We start from the raw sequence: 21,122 nt of genomic DNA on the forward strand, positions 1-21,122 counted from the left end.
GGAATGGACCTTATCTTGTATTGTGTCATTTGTACCTTCTGTAATATGTCATCAAAAATATATTGTTACTTCTTTGAGAAAACATGAACCATTGAGCTATGAACAACTAAATTGATTCTGTAATGGTTATTATCGTGTTGCATACAGCAGGAACTTTCCTTTATGATCTCCTGTGTCTTGACATCTCAGCACGCACATGTAGAAGGACACTGAACCTCAAAGCTCAACCTCCCTCTCCCACCTCACTCCTTCCTCTAGTACAAAGGGATGTGGTCATCTCAGAAAGCTTCAGAAAAGAAGACATCTAAACTCTTGTTAGATTTGTGGTAATGTAAAAGACAAATATACATGGAATACACCAAGAAAATTTTGCAACTCTTTCTAACACTACTCTGTACTTCTGAATTGTTGGCAGTGATAGGTATCATCCTTTCTGTTAGGCGTGGGGTAGAGGGGATGTGTACAATGGACATTGTTCAGGCAGGCCTTCCACAACATGCTATGAGGACAATGTTGCAGTTATACATGAACTCTTGCATCACAATCAGCATAATTACAATTGAATAACTTGTAACATCAGGAATCCCAAGTCGACGTTGCAATGAATCAACATTTCTGTATCCGAAAAAGGTCAAACAACAACAACAACAACAACAACAACAACAACAACAACAACAACAACAACATGGGAGCACCAAAGGTGCTTCACATTATTTTTTATGACCAAAATGGAATCTGCAAAACCATGCAGTTCCACAGGATGTAACAGTGAATGGCAACAACTATCATAAAGTTTTGCTCGACCATTTGAGACCATTGGCGCTCAAAAGGTGCTTTTCTGAACAACGCCATTCCTCCCCATAACAAAGGTTTGCAAAATTCTAGTGTCAGTGATCTAAGTCCTGACAGTAGGAAGTTTCACTTCGCACATCCTATTCATGAGATTTCTTGTCTGTTAAACTTCCACGTATTCCCTGAAATAGAAAACTAACTGAAGGAAGTTGTTTTATATCCTCTAAAGAGATTAACTCAGCCATGCCCACTATGTTATGGAAAACATCGGAAGGAAGGCTTCTGCACTGAGATCAGAATTGGATGACCACAGGATGGTGTGCATTGAAAAGGATGGGAATACCTTGACTAATGTGGCATGTATATCATTCATCTACGGCACGATGTCTATTATGTATGAGGGTGTGTTGAAAAATAATGCCTCCTATTGGTTTTTCTCCAAAGGTAAACATATTCACATGAAACAAAGACGAACATACTCATATCAATCTTTATTTCTCAACATAAGCACCGCTGTGGTCCACATACACTACCATTCCAAAGTTTTATTACACCCCCATTTTTCCAGTTTTTACTGAAATTTAAGCAGTTTAATGTTTCAATGTACTCTGAAATTAAAGCAGAGAACAAATAAACAATTGCAGATAAAAAAGAAATCATGGAATCGTTTTGTTGAACAAAATTTAATCTAAAATTTTGACTCGTCAAAGTCGCCACCTTTTGCAGATACAATAACCGAACATACTCGTGGCATTCTTTCCCCAATGGAAATCAAATATTGTTTGGAAAGTTCTTCCCAACACTTGCAGAAGTTCCCACAAATGTGTTGTACTTGTAGATTGCTTTGCTTTCGCCCTTCTGTCCACTTCATCCCAAACCAGCTCGATGGGGTTTAAGTCTGGAGACTGTGCTGCTCATTCCATGATTTGAAGCCTACTGTCTTGTTCTTTTCTTCTAAGGAAGCTCTGACATAGCCTGAAAGTGTGTTTTGGGTCGTTATCTTGCTGTAGGATGAACCCCTGACCAACGAGGCATAGACCAGAGAGTGTTGCATAGTGCTGCAAAATTCTGTGGTAGCCCTTTTGGTTCAGTGTGCCAGTCACTCTGTGGTAGTCGCCGACACTGGATCCAGCAAAAGAGCCCCAGATTATCACGCTTCCTCCTCCATGTTTGACAGTTGGTGTCACACACTGAGGAACCATCCTTTCACCGACTCGACGGCGTACAAAAACCCTGCGTGATGAATGGAAGATTTCAAATTTTGATTCATCAGTCCATAAGACCTTCTTCCAGTTTTCAGTAGTCCACTGGCGGTGCTTCATGGCCCAGGCAAGCCTTTTTCTTATTTTGCCATCTTAACAATGGCTTTCTTACTGCCACTCGACCTGTCACACTTGCAGCTCGAAGTCTTCTCTTCACAGTAGAAACTGAGACTTCCTTACTTTGACCAGTGTTAAGTTGTGCTTGAAGTTGCTGTCCTGTGAGCCGCCTATCACGCAAGCTGTCGACTCTCAAAAACTTGTCTTCTGATTGAGTTGTGGCTTTGGGTCTGCTAGACCTCTTCCTGTCAGAGTTTCCTCCAGTTTCCAAGTGCCTTTTGATGGTGTCGGAAACTGTACTCACTGACACCTTGGCTAATTTGCAATTTCTCGAAAGGAAAGACCTACACTGTTAAGGGTTATAATGGTCTGTCTGTCTTCATTTGTTAATTGTCTTTTTCTCCCCATTATGGCAGCAATGTACTACTTCCTGCAGTGCAATATTGTTCAAATAATGCTTCAGAGGGTGCAGCAACACAGTCTGTTCCAGCACTGCTTTTATTCAGACAGAGGGTTTGTAACTAATCAACAAAATTTGGGACACCTGGAGGAATTGTTTGCATCAACTTTCAAGGCTTAATTTACTTCCATTACTGCAGAACAGCTGCAGTTGCTAACTCATTACTTGTTCCCTGAAAAGGGCCTTTTTTTAAACAACTCTGAAATTTCCATTATTTTCAGTTTTTGGTAACCTAAACTTTTTCTTTTCACCTCTGGCAGTTTACTGCTTAACTATGTACCATTTCAGGTTATTCACTGGACTTAAACTGCTTAAATTTCAGTAAAAACTGGAATAATGGGGGTGTTCTAAAGCTTTTGACTGGTAGTGTATTTCTATCATGTTCAAGTAATTTTGTCATGCTGTCTTGAAGGAACAGTGTGTCCTCCTGACTTAACCAGCGCTTCACAGCGGCCTTGACATCAGCATCAAAAGAATAATATTCTCCATGAGGGTGTTCCTCAAGTTTGGGGGAAGAGATGAAAATCTGGCAGAGCTAAGTCACGGCTGGTGATCCTTTGTGGTGGTACTCCATTGTGTCTATCTCTTACTCTTGGGACTTTAATGGTGCTCCCAACTCTCAACTCCATTAAGTCATCCCAACTCTCATCTTCGTCGCCTCACGCTTCATAGCACTCACAACATTGTGCTGCCTTTTGTTATCTTGAACAATATAGCACTGAGATATCAAGTGTCAGAATCACGAAACTTCGCACCCAGTGGCGGGAATAATAATGTGTCGACTGTGCTCTGTTTTATTCGAATATCTTTACCTGCTATGGAGCAAAAGAATAGGAGGCATGACTTTTCAACATACCTGCATGTGGTATGATGCGGCTTTTTGGATTACCCTTTTAGGCTCTAAAGCAGTTGAATACCATCCCCTGAAAAAGCTACACCAAACAGGGCCTCATAGGGAACACAAGATGTCTCACAAATTACATCATTTCAAGAGCATCCATTCCTCCTGACATGACAGTAGGCAATACAGGACAGTTGACGCAATTACGTTGTTGAATAAAAGTACATTGGAAGGCTTGCATGATGCAAGCCTGGGTTTGAAATTTTCTTTATGACTAATTTTGAACACGTTTAAAAAATGAAAGTTAACATTTCAGGATCATAAAACATCAGTTATACAGCAAAAAGTTTTGGCAATGCATCCCACCTTATGTTAATACCCCAGATTAAAAGCCAGACATTAATTGTGTTAATATGTACTTTGTCCACTCAACCTCATTGTGGTTCACCAAGATGGTACAAAGATAATGTACTTATACCTATGATCTATCTCGCCTGGGTTGGATTCCTGGCCTGACTATAATCTGTTAGATTGGTAGGTTACGTCACAGGAAAGGTGTTGTAGCACAAAGTGCATTCTTCCTCTTATGGATGTCAGGCTGGGTGGCCCGTCTGCAAGCATTAGTTGTTGGACGTTAAAGATTCCAAGGTTTCCTTCATGAAGAGTGGGTGAGTTATTGCCAGATCTCTGAACACATTCCAAATTCCTCCTCTAACCCAGAGGGGGGCACTGCATAAGTGACACAGCACGGAGTGAAGTTGCAAACCATTGACAGGCAGCACCAAGCGAAGATCATGTGCTGCACACAAGTGAATGAATGAATGAATGGATCTTTTGTTATTTTTACCTCTGTCACCGAAGGTGGATGGAGGTTATGTTTTCACCCCTGTCTGTTTGTTTGTCTGTCTGTTTGTCTGTCAGCAGGATATCTCAAAAAGTTATGGACGGATCCGGATGAAATGTTGTGGACAGGCATGACAAGGACGAACTGATTCGATTTTGGTGAAGATCTGGATCCGGATCCGACTGTTAGAATTTTTTAAGTGATTCTTCACCATTGAGAGACGGACCAAAATTATATGTAGCACGATATCTCAAAAAGTTGGGGACGGATTCCGACGAAACTTGGTGGACAGGTTGGGAGTGTGGCACGGACGAATTTATTTGATTTTGGTGAAGATCCGAATCCGGATTGGACCCGATATGTTCTCGCGGATCATAGCATTATCTGGCGGAGGTATGCGCTCCACCGAGTGCCCTTCTAGTTTTTTTAAGTGATTCTTCACCATTGAGAGACTGGACCAAAATCGGGATGTAGCACAATATTTTAAAAAGTTTGGATGAGTTATGACGAAACTAGGTGGATGAGTTTGGTCGGTGACAAGAACAAGCCGATTCGATTTTGGTTCAGGTCCGAATCAGATCTGGTCTATCAGTGGGATACAAAACGTAAGCTCTTCAACCTGGTGGAGGTATGCGCTCTCCCAAGTGCCCTTATAATTATTCATGTAAAAGTGTGTTAATGTATCCTGTAATATCAGTTTCAAGTGAACAAGCACTTAAAAAAACATACAATTCAGACTGCAGAAGAAGCATCCTACAAATGTCAAAGCAATAAGACCTTCATCTTCCTGATTATGTGACAGGTGCTGCTTCATAAATCTTGTCCTTATGGTTTTGTTCCAAGGAAACTTGTTTTATTCTTAAATAATCCACGATACCGTCACCTTGTATTACTTCGTATGTAGCTTCACATAAACGATGCAATCTACACAAAGGTCACAACATCTCTTCATATACAGATCAAACAAAAAATAATTTTGGTGCAAGTTTGCCACACAGTACATTGTTTACAGACATACATGTTCAGGCCACAAATATCATTGTAGCGAAATCCTTTAGAGATCCAAAAAAATGACCTGCTTCAGTTTGCTGGACCGCAGCATTACACTCAGGTGCCAGTTGTCATGAACAACCTTCCCATCTGAGAAATAATCATTGCTGGAGAAAAACAATATGTAGTTTTGTCTGCTGTTAAGATGGAGGGATTCTGCTAGTGTCATAAATACATTTGGTTTCGGCATAATGAGTACCTCCATTGAGAAGTATTCCTTTTGTCTGATTAATTCGTGTCAAATCCAGCAAGGGAGTTACGATCCAACATCGTTTTAGATACTTAGCCGCCCAGCTAATCCAGGCCTGATAATGCTGCAAATCCCATTCTTCCCTCCAGGCCTTCAAAACAGTTGTTCACCACCACCTCTTATCCACCCCAAAACCGCGATCTTTTCTACCCCCGTTAATCCACCCCAAACCCACCTCCAACAAATTCCCTGCTTTCCTTCCTGAAAGTCCCTGTCCATTTTGTATACCACATGTCCCCCACCACATCTCTCTCCCTTCCACAGATCTCCTTATGTCTCCGTTCCCCACTGTTTTGTCCTTCCCTCCCCCGCCCCTCTTGTCTCATGCCCCCCTTGTTGCGTTGTATGTTAGCTCTCATATGAGCCTCGACAAGGTATACAAAAAAAAACAAAATGTGTGAGGCCGTCACAAAAGATTTTTGCTTTTGAAGCTGCAGGAACCAGTGCTGGTAGGATGGCCTAGGCCCTAGAGGTATGTGCACTTGCCTCTGTTGAGCTGTCTACCTTGGGTTCAAATCTCGACCTGGCGATAAGCCGTCATCCTGGTATGTTGCAGGCTGGGTGATTCATCAATATGTTTGCTGTCCGTGGGATTGATGTGATATTGGAGGACCCCTTTGCCAGCATTAGTTGGTGGATGTTAATGATCCCACGGTGTCCTTTGTGAAGAGTAGGTGAGTTATCGTCAGCACTATGAATAAATTACAAATTCCTGCCCAAATCACCTTCGGTCAAACGTCAAGCCTGGCCAACGGTTCAGAGAGACTTGGACCAAAACGTTCCCAGTGGAGGGAATAAATGGGGCCGTTACAATAGTAGTAGTAGTAGTAGTGTTAACAGTTGTTGGCTGGAGAAATGAAAATGAAGCAAGATAAACATTAAATCAAAAAAAAATAACTTTACGAGCTCTTTCCTTGCGACGCGTAATATCCACACAACGCTACATTTTGTGCTTGCAACAGCCATAATTGGCAATTATTCAGGAGTGGACCAATATTGGGAGGAATAAAACTTTGCAACATTATTGCACTCCAATAATGACAACATGATGATTAATCGGACCACAAAATGACTGACTATAACGTGGCAATTTGGCGGCATCACGTTTCAGCCCTTATGTATAATGGCTGTCAATTTTTTGCACTGAATGCAATTAAATTTTTGATTGCTCGCTGTTGGCCAATGTGACTTTCCATGGCCGGTTTAACCTTCCACGGTCCTTCCTGCCAAATTGATCATATTGTAGTGGTTCCAGAAGATTACCTCACAAATGGGTCCGTGCTTACAGAGTAATATGTTTCATTCCTGTAGTCAAGTTATCATCCCCATCGTTGGGAAAATTTCTGGTTAAAATAATGGCTTCAAGATGTAGAATCTGCTCTAAGATGGTGCAATGGGATGATGAGGGAACAGAGCCAGTTCGAAACTCAGCTCAGAACCACAGGTTTATCCCTCTTGTGTAAATTATGGGAATTTAAAATATGCTTGTCATCATTCCTATAATCATGATTGTCATGATGACAATGCTTGTGAAACACTGCGTAGTAAGCCGATGTATTTTTGTTTGCTGGATGAAATCAACAGATCGTTGATCCAGGTAGTGCTAACCACTGTAGGAAGCAAGGTGAAGCTGACGTTTCAGGCGTTAATCCTTCGTCGAGCAAAAAGTTCTTATGCAGTGAGATGCTCTATTAGAAGTATTAACGCCTAAAAAGTCAACTTATTGCTTCCCATGGCGATTGGCATCCCTCGATCAACGACCTGTTGATTTCGTCCATTGTTCTACCTGTCCACAGATGGACACTATCCTTCACCAGCAAGACAAGTTCGTCATTTTATTTTTGTGTACTACTTGAAACGAAATGATTAAGACTTGCTGAGTCTGGTTGCAAACCATCATTTTATCGCTGGTGTTTGAACAAGACGGGAAAAGGTTTGCTTTATAGCTCAATATCAACGAAGAAATGAAATTCATTCTGAATACCCCCTGCCCTCACCTTTTCCTGCAGCCCCCAAACAATTGACTTTTACGAATGTTTAATGTGCTTCATGTATTTCTTTCCTTGAAGGCCTGTTTTTGGAGAATCCCCGACCACTCCACTTTCCTCCAGCACCATGGCCTCCACCAGAGGTTCCCGATCCACCCGACCTTCGAATCCCAGGTGAGGAAGCATGAGCTGCAATAATACATTATCATTAGCTTCATACTGATTGACATTATTGGTTCCGTGAAGCAACAATTGCCTGTTCTCCTCTTTCTCCGAGAAGATAAACACTGAAGTTGATATTTTGCATCACTCTTAATAGTGTATATTATTCTCGATGCACTCATCTATTGATTCACTTTTCTTGGTGCCAGCAGAGCAAAGCTGCCTCATGAAGTGTTAACAGTGCAGGGTGATGGTGATTCTTGACCTTTTAAGCCGACCCAAAGTGCTGTGCATCATTTTTATGACCATTTTCCTTTAGCAAGTAGTTCCACAGGGTACTGGGGTGATTGATGATGCCTATCGCATGGTCTAATGCCAGCCTCACTCATGACCATGCAGGACCTCATGCAGAATGCATTGTTTGTTTCCAGTTCGAGTCTTGGGAGTGGAAAGTTACCAGTCTCATCCTTCGTATTCATCAAACTTAGAACCAGGCCACTTTCGCTTAATCTCTGACCTGAAAGCAACCTCAAAGGAAGTCATTTTGCATCACCCCAGAGCTCACCAAAATCGCTGAGAACACATTGAGAAACAAGGTCTATGTGCTGGCATTGTTAATTTGGTAGATTTATGAACTCGTGCAATGACAATAATGGTGAACATTTTGAATAATGTGATGTGAATCATAACTTAACAGCATCAATTTTTACATGGTCAATAAATGGACCATGTTACCCCCATGGCTGTTACCCCCATGTTACCCCCATGGCTGTTTACATGGCTGTTACCCCCATGTTACCCCCATGGCTGTTTACATGGCTGTTACCCCCATGCCATCCAGTCCATCAAGCATATTCATTGACACACACTTGTTCATCGACCTTACTTGGCCAGTCATTTTATTGTCTCTTCTTGGGTCTGAATTCGTTTCTTTCAATGTTTCGATTGCCATCTTTGATTGAGGAACAACATCTTTCATCCCTCTTGCCTTACTTATGCATTGCATAAACCAGTCCTGCCAAAGTCGAACTCGCTCATGACACCTTTGGCATTCTCATTTTCAACTGGCTTCTGAGATATTGAGCCATAAACTGACGAGCGTAGAGGTGTGCATGGCTGGTTTGTCTGACAGTCTGTCCAAGCTGACCTTTGCAACACAGCTCGAGACTGTATCACATTTCTCATGCTGTCAGCTGGTGAAAGTACAGACATCTTAAAAAATTAAAATGAATCTCATAAGACGCTTGATCTGGAAGATAACTTCGGACGTCTGGATAGCTCAATTGATAGCTTATTTGCCACTCAGCCGTCAAGTTTGAGTTTGATCCCCCAAGTGGTTGGGCAAAAAAAAAAACCCACTGTCTCATGCAACTGCATCTTGGAGCACTTCATTATTGAGAACGGGGTGTAAAGTCTGCTGAACTCATCTGAATCGTATGTTTTGAACTTCACAAAACCCGTGCTAGTCTCGTATTTATTAAGCCACTGTATGCTGCTACCCTGGCAAAATTCCCTCATTGTGATCGGCTATATATATATATTTATCACAACCTAAAGGAGGTGGGACTGCTTGGATGTGAACGCGACAAGTGCATGATGTTTAAAATAGTGTTTGTCTGCCTTAATTACCTGAGGATAGCAAGATGTATAGCTGTTTACATGCTAATGACAAAAGGAACATTTATACTTTTATATCTATTTTCGACAATATATATATATATATATATATATATATATATATATTTATATATATATATATATATATATATATATATATATATATATATATATATATATATATATATTTATAACAGCCTGGTGTTGGCGCAGTGGTTAGGGCAGTGGCTTGGGATCCAAAAGGTCCTGAATTCAAGCCCAGTTGGGCCACTGAATTAATACACCAGGGGGTTGACTCAGCCTGTCATCCTTCCGAGGTCGGCGAAATGAGTACCAGTATCCTGGGCCGGTGTATACCCCGGTTAAAATAGGTATACCATATCCCTGTGTCGTAAGAGGCGACCAGGGTTGCGTCAGGAAGGGCATCCGGCGTAAAACATGTGCCAAATCACTATGCGGATCATACGGATGATCCGCTGTGGCGACCCCTAATGGGAGCAGCCCAAAGAAGAAGAAGAAGAAGAAGATATATATATATATATATATATATATATATATATATATATATATATATATATATACATATACATATATATATATTTCCAGCAGTGTGTGTGTGTGTGTCTGTGTGTGTGTGTGTCTGTGTGTGTGTCTGTGTGTGTCGGTGACTTCTGTTTCTCAACAACCACTGGTCCGATCTCGTTGAAACTTGCCATGTATATTGCTGGGGACCTGAGGATGTGCCTTTTCAAGGTTTGATATTAATCGGACAAGGAAGCCACGCACGTATGGGCACGCGAGAGCGAAGAAACGGCCTGTGTGGTTGTTGTTTGTTGCTCGCAGTTGGAATATATATATTGTTGCAGATTCGCGCCCGCCGGCGTGCGAGCTGCCACGTAACTCGAATCGCGGCACGTCGCCCACCGGACGGACAATCCCGTCGTGACCCTCTCGGACTAATGCCGGGAACTAGTCACGGGTGGACCTTTCGGCCTCACCACGATCGTGCCAATCGGCCCCCCGCGTGGGATAGGGTTGTTCGCCAAATTCGACCTACCTAAGTACCCACACGGAGGGTAGACCGGGCGACCGCACCTCGCCGCAGGTCGACTTCGGACACGGGCCACTTTAAGCGACCCGTTCCGTACTATCGGGATAACCGAGCGGTGTTATCGTCAACCTCGACGGTTCCGATTAATTATTGGGCGTATTTAGCCCATGACCAACCCTTTACGTGAAGTAAGATGGAGATTCAATTAGAGAAAAGACGAAGCGAAACGGGAGAAACAGTTCAACATAAAGCACATTTATTCCGCGGCAAACGGAAAACACACATATACAATTACCACAATTATGCACCAAAAGCAAATGTAACAAAAGAAGAAACAACAATTATGCACCAAAAGCAATTGCAACAAAAGAAACACAATGCAGATCTACTACCGACTACGCGAGCACACGGCAACACTTACACAGTTTTACTTCACAGACGGCGCCGACAACACATATACTCCAAAGCAAAAGAAAAAGGGGCCACCCTCAACGATAAGGGGGCAGACGGGCCTGGGGCCGAGACCGCGTCGAGCCTACCCGTCTGGTGATGAGCCGCAAAATGACGGCGGCGCCCCGACTCCGCGGGCCTCGCTGGCACTGCCTGGAATGGGGTGGGAACGGGGCCCCCTTCTCACACTATCTCAGCGCGGGGGGAAACAGGGGGGGTTATTGATGCTCGGGGGAAAGAGGATATCTGGCTGGCTTGGGTCCCGCGACGAGCGACTCCACTGCGACCTCGACCGCGTTCCCGGCCTCCCCTCTCCGCAGCTCCCCGACTCTGACACGAGCGCAGACCTCCACAAAGCTCCTTGGCTTCTCCAGACTCTCCGGAGCCCGACAGACACTCTCTCGACTGATTTCGCCGCCGCCACAACTCTCCAACTCTTCCCCGATTTGCCCCGCGCTCGGCGCTTTATAGTGCGACAGGAGAAACCATATGCAGATTTTTGGATCAGGATCGGCTCGGGGGCGGAGCCACGCTCGCCCATTGGACAGAGGAAAAGTGGGCGTGAATCATTCCTGATCCTCGAATCTGCATATATCGATTATACTCCGACGTGCCTGGAGGCGGGACCAAATCGCCCCACGCTCGCTGATAGGACGGAACAGAAGTGGGCGTGAATCATTCTTGATCCGATTTCTCGGAAAGGCCGCTTTTTGCACCCGCTGCTCGGTGCGCGCCCTGTACGAGTCCAGGATCGGTGCCCACAAGCGGCGCGGGAATGGCGGTGATGCGATGGTTGCGAGAGCGAGATGTGACGGTAAAGGTCGTGGCTGTTGGCGTTGTTGTTGTTGTGAAGCGGCGTTGCGGTTGGTGGTTGTTGTGTGATGGCTGTTGAGACGTGGTTGGCTCAAAATAAAGATAGAACAGAAAAACGGCTATCTTGAAGGGTCGCAGCCCGAATGAATGACATTTATTTTCCTCTAAACAACGGGTTTGGGCTAACTACACATATACTTACAGAGATATCTCACCTATGGGACCTGAATGGTGGTTTGCAAATTTCCTCAACCACAACAATATATATATATTTTTTTTTTTTATTAATTAATTAATTTTTTTATGGGCACGTACTAGTATATATAATTCCAGCAATCTCTGTGTGTCGGTCTATATGTGTGTGTGTCTGTGACCACCGTTTCTCGACAACCCCTGGTCCGATCTAATTGAAACTTGCCAGGAATATCGCTGGGGACCCGAGGGATGCGCCTTTTCAAGGTTTGATATTAATCAGACAAGCGGTTCCCATGTTACGGCCATTTATTTATCAACCAATGACAGGACACGGTGCTATGACATCACCATTGACGTCACAATTTTAAAAAAAAATTTGCACATACCTTCACGCACCTGCGGGCATGCACGTACGGGCACGCACCTACGAGCATGCACGTACGGGCACGCACCTACGGGCACGTACTAGTCTATCTATAATTCCAGCAATCTCTGTGTGTAAGCCTGGTGTTGGCTTCGTGGTTAGGGTGGCGGCTTGGGATCCCAGGGTCCTGAGTTCAAGCCCCGTTGGCTGCTGAATTAGCACCAGGGGGTTGACTCAGCCTGTCATCCTTCCAAGGTCGGCGAAATGAGTGCCAGTGTACTGGTCCCAGTGTATGCCCCGGTTAGAATACATGCCCAATATCCCTGTGTGTCGTAAGAGGCGACCAGGGTTGGCGTCAGGAAGGGCATCCGGCCATAAAAAACATTTCCTCAAGAAAAAGCCAAACCCCTGCACAGCAGGGAAAAATGGCTGTAAAAACGGTTTTCTTTTTCTGTGTGTGTGTCTGTGTGTCTGCGTGTCTGTCTGCGACCGCTGTTTCTCGACAACCACTGGTCCGATCTCATTGAAACTTGCCAGGTATATTGCTGGGGAACTGAGTATGTGCCTTTTCAAGGTTTGATATTAATCGGACAAGTGGTTCCCAAGTTATGGCCATTTATTTACCAAACCAATGACAGGACACGGTGCTATGACGTCATGATTGACGTCACAATTCTACTTTTTTTTTTTTTACACGTAGTACGGGCACGTAAGTATGGGCCGCACTAGTATATATATATATATATATATATATATATATATATATATATATATATATATATATATATATATATATATATATATATATATACACATTTATATATATATAAATATATATATGCACATTTATATATATATATATATACACATACTAGTAGTAATGCCCGGCGTTGCTCGGGCTTTCTTGCAAATTTCCTGAATAGCTGTTAGCGTTTAGGGTTAGGGTTAGCGGTTAGGGTTAGGGTTGCAGTTAGGGTTAGCGGTTAGGGTTTGGGCTAGCGGTTAGGGTTAGGGTTAGCTGTTAGGGTTAGGGTTAGGTTTAGGGTTAGCTGTTAGGGTTAGGGTTAGCTGTTAGGGTTAGGGTTAGGGTTAGTGGTAGGGTAGCTAACCCTTACCCTAACCCTAACACTAACCCAAACCCTAACCCTAACCCTAACAGCTTGGCGTAGCGGAGGTAAACAGCGCCCGGGGCAAAGTGGAAATTTGCGTCCCCCGTAGGCCTTAAACTTGAATGGAAAATCCCATAAGGGATATCGATTTATCGATTTTTTGAATATCGGAAGTGTTATGGAAAAAATTTGTAGCCAATGACCTAAGTTGGACCAAAAGCCGTAATCGTACCGAATTTGAATGGAATCCGTTGGAGTTTGTGAAAATGCATCAAAACGAATTTTGAGGGGCCTCTTCAGGAAGACAATAATATCATTAGTATAATGTGCCAAATCTTGTTTCATTTCATGCAGTAACAAAAATCTGATGGTGGAACAAAGAAAGGGGTGTGCCGAAATATTAATATATATATATATATATATATATATATATATATATATATATATATATATATATATATATATATATATATATATATATATATATATATACTGTATATATACATGAGCAAAATGCTTGTTTGTTACTTGCGGAAATCTAAGATTTTTCTAGCATATTGGTTGGTCTTTTGCGTTATTCTGTCTGTCTGTTTGTTTGTATGTTTATCACCTATAGGTCACAATTATAAACTGATCCTCACAAAACTTCACCACATGGAAGTGTACGTCATAAGCAAAGAAGCCTTTTGTTTTTGAGGTCAAAATGTCAACATAGGCCAAATTTCTAAAATTGTCAATTTTTATCCGAGTGACTTGAAAATTAAACAGCAATTGCATCACTGAATTAGGAAACCAACTATTTTTGAGATCAAAAGGTCAACATCTAAAATCATCAATTTTCAACTGAAAAATCGTCAATTTACATCCTATTATCATGTAGGTTAAGCAGAAATTATTTTTATATCGAATTTAATATAAAAAACCGAAATTGAAAACTTGAAAATTAAGCAGAAAAGAAAATTAACTTGAAAATTAATGCAGTCATTAGTATAATGTGCGTGATAGTATAATGTGCATCACGTGATAACAGTCTGTGCGCCATGATATCGAAAGAGCAACTGAGTCTACAATGGGGGGTAGCGTGGGTCTGTGAGGTGAGACGGAGATGTGTGGTTGTGTATTCCTCCACGCCAGACCGCGATAGAGCGAAAGACCCATGCCGCAATCGGAACATTTTGCCACACTAATTCAACCGCCATTAAGCAAGACTGTGATGCGGAAACCCATGTTCGTGGCGGGCCTGCTGCATCAATTTTCGAGCTGTATTTCGGAGCTATCTGGGACTTTCGGAATGAAATTTTTCACCAATAATATGAATAGAAAGTCGCTGGCTTGATCTAATTTTTGACATTGAACCAATTTTATGGTCATGACCCAATTGTGGACATTTTAACATTTTTCACCATAACTCGACTAAAGTTTGGCCGACCGGAACAAAATTGCCCTCACTAGATAGCATCGAGCAAGCCACATTTTTGTTTAATTTACATCATACCCCTCTGGGTTCAAAGTCAAGGTCTTGCACCCATAGGAGTATTATGCCACTATATAGGTTTTTCTCCCTTTTTCTGCCAATGTCCAAAGACTTTCGAAAGGAAAATTTGCATCAATCACGGGAATAAAATGGTTTAGGGGTTGACAGTTTTTTTGACCTTGACCTAATCTTTGAGGTCATGACCCAATTATAGACATTTTAACATATTTTACCAAAACTCAACCAAGGTTCTTACAATCAGAATGAAATTGCCCTCACTAGAAAGCCTAGAGCAGTGGTTCCCAAACTTTTTTGTCCACGACCCTAAATTTGAAATCACATTCGCCTCACATTCCATATAGTACCAATACCTACCTGGTTCCGGCACCTACGATAAAAATTGGTGGAGAAAATGCTTTTGACATGGAAAAGCACCCCCTCCCCCTCGAAAACCAGGATTTTGAGGGAGTTTTCAAGTTTGGGTCCTGACCCTGGATTTAGCAACCCTTGGCCTAGAGGAAGGCGCATTTATGCTTGATTTACATCATACCCCTCCGAGTATTTTTGTCATCGCTCAATTTTGCCAATGATAATGTTCTTGCAACGTAATATTGCACATTCGCTGAAGTTGTGCATCTGATATTTATTAGTGTCCTTGACATACTCTTTTCAGATTGTGACCAAATTAACAAAAATACGTTTTTGAACATCACGTGAATAATTTTCCTCCAATTTTTATGATCTTTTGTTTTATGGATTGATTGAATATTGGGACTCATTTTATAATTTACATTCTATCCTTAAATGTTGAAGGTCAAGGTCATATGGTAATCCAAAAAAATATGGTAGACCCTTGGCGATCGCTTTTGATCACAAATATTGAGTTGTACATTCCCATTCTGGTTGTGCAAACATGGCAATATATCAACAGCAACTATTTTTATTGCAGATGAGCTTATTTTGATTCTCTCTTCTTGTTCTTTCAAATGGTGGTTCTCACCTCCTTGTTTACCCCTCACATTCATCTTAATCGCTTGTTTGTTTCCGATGGCAATGTATTTGTTGAATGGGTAAATCGCATAATAGCGAATGCATAACCTATGTATGGGAGTTAAGCTTATCGATTTTATATTGCTTAAATAGGAAGATTTGATCATGGATGGAGGGCATCATCATCATACGTAGGCAACACGTGGCTGCAGGTAACATCAGATACTGCAGCAGCCCAGTGGTTCCGCTGATGCAGTGCACCCTCTAGGTTAGAGAAGGAATTTAGGAATTTGTTGAGTCTGTTGGCGATAACTTGCTTAGTGTTCATGAAATACACCGTGTGATCATTAACATCGACCATCTAATGAAGGTAGATCAGGAGGCCAAATTTAATGTCCATCTTGGGGCCAGCATGCACCAATGATGAGAAACATAATCTCCCCTGCATGAGAAACACCAGGATGACAGTTTATAGCTATGTCAAGATTTTAACCCATGCGAGGCAGCTTGAAGGCTATTGCGCATACCTCTCTTACCTGCCAGCCCTGATGGAGAACATATAAACAGTGGTTGAAATGGATTTTGTGGAGCAAAATTTGAGTTTAGTGGGGAAGAGAAGAAAATAAATTCAGGCGGATGAAAGGTTCCATAGCACTGAGAGCATCTAGCAATTCTGATTTGTCTGGGCTATTGAACTCTCAGCTGAAGGGTGAATCTTTGCTAAAGGTTCATCTCCTGCTACTATTGACAAAGTGCATTCTCATGTAGGAGAATACAATGAACACTGTTGAGTTGTAACGTCACACCGAGTGGGTGTACTCACCTCTTTGTTTTCCCCTCCCGTTCATCTTAATCGTTTGTTTGATACCTAAGGCAATGTATTTGCTGAGTGGGTAAATCACACAACAGCAAATTCAAAACCTGTGGATGGAAGGTAACATTGTCAATTTCACATTTCTTAAATAGGAAGCTTTGAGCATGGATGGAGGACATCATCAAATCTTGTTTCCTTGTTTAATCCATCTTTGGCATTAAATTTTGGAATTCTCAGCAGTGGTTCCTTCCTGTCCCTGGTATTGACAACAACTTAAATTCCTGATGTAGAAGGTATGAACCCTGTTTTGTCTCCACCATGACTGCACGTCTGTAGCGAAGAAACAAGCATGTCTTTAGAAATAAATAGGGATCCCATTTCACGATATGGACATTGATTAGTTTTCACTGGGATGCCTACTGACATGACCTCTACATCCTAAACATTGCATCTTTCCAAGGTTGGAACGATGTCAAGCTAGAAATTACTTCATAGTGGAGATGAGCACGGGCTTGATGTGTTGAGTAGCCTCCATCCGTGGCTTGGTTTCCTCATATCCTTGAGTATACTCTTGCAATTTGCATCTCACTTCTACTCCGACCCTTAAGGTGAACTCCTTGAGCACGTCGCTTGCAATGTTGAACATACTGTTTACTCTTAATGACCCCAAACATATAAAAACCCAACACCTGATGAGTTATTGAACTTTTTTGATGGGTAGTAACTAACAGTATGGAGTGGGCATTGGTGAACACATTTTTTATGCCTTCGCCAATTAAGTCCCCAGAGACATTGTTTCCTGGTTGTCTGTCCGGCTGTCTGTCCATCTGTCCAGGGCTGTATTTAGGGTAGAGCCAGTGGAGCCCGTGCCCCAAGGCCACCACAAAATGGGAGCTTCCACATTTTTGTGAAAATAACTTTTTTATTCAAATAAATACCAACAACTTCTGTCCAAGTCTTTGAGGGAATTTGTTGCGTCCAAATGTGACAGCTTTGATACGTACATAGAATCTGGTAAGGTAAAATCAGGCACTGATGATTTTTGGGAAGTGAAACATCATCGTCGAAATGTGCGCCTCGTACCGCTGGAAGACGTGGGCACACAGTAGCCACAGGCTGATCTCACGTGACCTGACATGTTCTACAATGACAGCTTTAACCTGGTTATTGATCAGTTTTGAGTCGCTCTTGACCATCGAGTTGCTGCATACATTGATGTTTGACAGAAATTTGGTTTTTTAATCATCTAGTCAAAATGAGCGAACCAGACATTCAAGCTTCTGCCGATAATCCAGTCACCATTTACAGTAATGACTTAGAGGATACCCTTGGCAATGAGCTCTTGCATTTTGCTGTCCTTGCTGAAGCTTTCAAGGATGAGCAGCCAAACAATTTGAGCAATGAGCAATTCTTCTACAAGCTCTTAATTGATAAGGAACAAAAGGACACGTTTCCAAACACTGAGATAATGCTGCATATGTGCCGAGTTCTCATGGTTACTAACTGCAGTGGGAAGCGGTCCTTTTGAATGCACGTGAAAGATCGCCTGAGAATTTCGATGGGACAGGAAAGACTGAACTCTCAAACACTCATGCGCATTGTGAGTGACCTTCTGCGCCAGCTGTCTTTTGATGAAATTGTGGATGACTGCCAGTTGGAAGGCATGTCGAGTCAGTATGACAAAGTGAGCTTCCCCCACAGCAGCAACATGATCTTGTGTATCTGATGATGTTATAGACATAAATGTGTATATATATATATATATATATATATATATATATATATATATATATATATATATATATATATATATATATATATATATATATATATACACAGCTCTGGAAAAAAATGAGACCACTCCAAAAAAAAATTCAATCAGCATCTCAATATGTATGGTGGCCATTCCATTCCAGTGTCTGTTGAATTCCAACACAGGCACACCTCATTCTACTTAGTGAGGTACTGCTTAGCTGATCTCCTTAACCAAATCTTATTTAACAAAGAAAAGTATAAAAACCACTGCTGTGGTCATCACTATCCTCTTGCAATAGGACCAGCTGGATGGCAAAAACAGTGCTAGTAGTACCTCAAAAGTAATTGGAATCAAAAAAATAACTATTGACCATGCCAAAAGAGTTGCAAAGAAAAGTTGTGAGTGAGGAAAAGAAGGGTTAAATTCTGGCTTTACTGGCAGAGGGATACAGTGAGCGTCACGTTGGCTTCCATCCTTAAAATTTCAAAGACGGTGATTCATAAGAGCAAGGTCAAGCAGCAGACATTGGGGTCAACAAAGCTACAGACTGGCAGAGGGCAAAAACGACTTTCCACTGACCGGGATGACTGCCAACTCATTCGAATGTCACTCAACAACCGTCGGATGACATCAAGTGGCCTACAAAAAGAATGGCAAACGGCAGCTGGGATGAAGTGCATGGCGAGGACGGTTCGAAACAGGCTCCGAGGGGCAGGGCTAGAGTCGTGCAAAGCTAGAAAAAAGCCCTTCATCAATGAGAAGCAAAGAAGAGCCAGGCTGAGGTTTGCAAAAGATCATAAGGATTGGACCGTGGAGGACTGGAGTAAGGTGATCTTCTCAAATGAGTCCAATTTTCAGCTTTGCCCAACACCTGGTCGTCTAATGGTTAGATGGAGACCTGGAGAGGCCTACAAGCCACAGTGTCACGCACCCACTGAAATTTGGTGGAGGATCGGTGATGATCTGGGGGTGCTTCAGCAAGGCTGGAATCGGGCAGATTTGTCTTTGTGAAGGACTCATCAATCAAGCTACGTACAAGGTTGTCCTGGAAGAACACTTGCTTCCTTCTGCTCTGACAATGTTCCCCAACTCTGAGGATTGGTTTTTCCAGCAGGACAATGCTCCATGCCACACAGCCAGGTCAATCAAGGTGTGGATGGAGGACCATCAAATCAAGACCCTGTCATGGCCAGCCTAATCTCCAAACCTGAACCCCATTGAAAACCTCTAGAATGTGATCAACAGGAAGATGGATGGTCACAAGCCATCAAACAAAGCCGAGCTGCTTGAATTTTTGTGCCAGGAGTGGCATAAAGTGACCCAACAGCAATGTGAAAGACTGGTGGAGAGCATGCCAAGATGCTTGAAAGCTGTGATTGAAAATCAGGGTTATTCCACAAAATATTGATTTCTGAACTCTTCCTAAAGGCCCTGTCACACCTTGACGATTTAGCCAGCGTATGCCTGACATATGCAAAATTTGGCTCAAACGCTGGCGCACGTCGAATACGTTATGGGGAAGTTTGTATACGTTAAGAGCACGCTGGCATACGTCGTAGTACGCTGGCTTTTTTCGTAGTGCGCTGGCATACGTCGTAGTATGCCGAGGTGTTAGACAAATTTTCCATGCTTGAAATTTTTTGACGTATGCCAGCGTATGACTCACACGTTCCGCATACACTTGGCCATATGTTGTAGGCATGTTACGCGATCATTTACACACGTCGACACACGTTACTTGTAAGTCACTCATAAGTCGAAACACGTCGAGGTAATGTTTCGCGTACCTGAAACTTATTTCCAACCTATGAGTAACGTGTTGTAGGCACGTTATGCGATTGTTGACACACGTCGACACACGTTACTTGTAAGTTACTCATAAGTCGAAACACGTCAAGGTAATGGTTAGCGTCAGTGTTCCAGACTCCCTGGTTTTTTTTGTTTGTTTGTTTGTTTTTTTTTCTTCGGTATGAGGTTGATGTTGACACTTCGATTTCTAGTGTGGTTATAATATAATATAATTAATAGGCTACCACTCAACGATTTAAATCATAACCGCACTAGAAATCGAAGTGTCAACATCACCGTCATACCGAAGAAAAAAAAAACATGGAGTCTGGAACACTGATGCGAACAATTACGTCGACGTGTTTCGACTGATGAGTGACGTACAAGTAACGTGTGTCAACGATCGCGTAACGTGCCTACAACTTATGGCCAGCGTATGCTGAGTATGTGTGTCACACAGCGTATGTGTGTCATACGCCGAGTACGTCCAGAAATTTTCAACATGCTGAAAATTTCTCGACGTACTCGGCGTATGACAACGTATGCCAGCGTATTACAATGTCTGCCAGTGTACTACGACGTATGCCACCGTGCTCTTAACGTATACAAAACTTACCCATAACGTATTCGACGTGTGCCAGCTTGGTTCGGCAAATTTTTCATACGTCGGCATACGCTGGCTAAAACGTCAAGGTGTGACAGCGGCTTCACACTTCGATATCTAGTGCGGTTATGATTTGAATCGTCGAGCCGCAGCCTATGAATAGCCTACGCCACGTGATCGTCGGCGATACGCTGCCGCGCTATGCATAAGTTAGACTATCGTTGGGCATAGGTTGTGAATGCCGACAACACGCTCAGCATTTGTTGGTATGAGTTATCTATATGTGATTGAAACGTTCTGTGTACATTACTAATATGTTATGCATACGTCCAAACACGTTATTATATGCCCAAAACTTTTTTAAAAAACATCAATAGTTCAGTGTACGCCA

The 21,122-nt window shown here is 42.4% G+C and overlaps 1 protein-coding gene across 7 annotated transcripts in view; it reads left to right on the plus strand.

Annotated features, from left to right (window-relative positions):
* DISP3 (dispatched RND transporter family member 3) overlaps positions 1 to 21,122 on the plus strand; it is a 529,314-nt gene that overhangs the window by 330,349 nt on the left and 177,843 nt on the right. For all 7 annotated transcript variants that reach the window (XM_085899158.1, XM_085899165.1, XM_085899159.1 and 4 more), the window contains one exon: positions 7,626 to 7,718. In XM_085899158.1, coding sequence (XP_085755284.1) covers positions 7,626 to 7,718 — 93 coding nt within the window. The remainder of the gene's footprint in view (positions 1 to 7,625; positions 7,719 to 21,122) is intronic.

Source organism: Eptatretus burgeri, chromosome 10, assembly GCF_056783735.1.
Source record: "Eptatretus burgeri isolate ZD-2024b chromosome 10, Ebu_testis_v1, whole genome shotgun sequence".
NCBI lineage: Eukaryota > Metazoa > Chordata > Myxini > Myxiniformes > Myxinidae > Eptatretus > Eptatretus burgeri.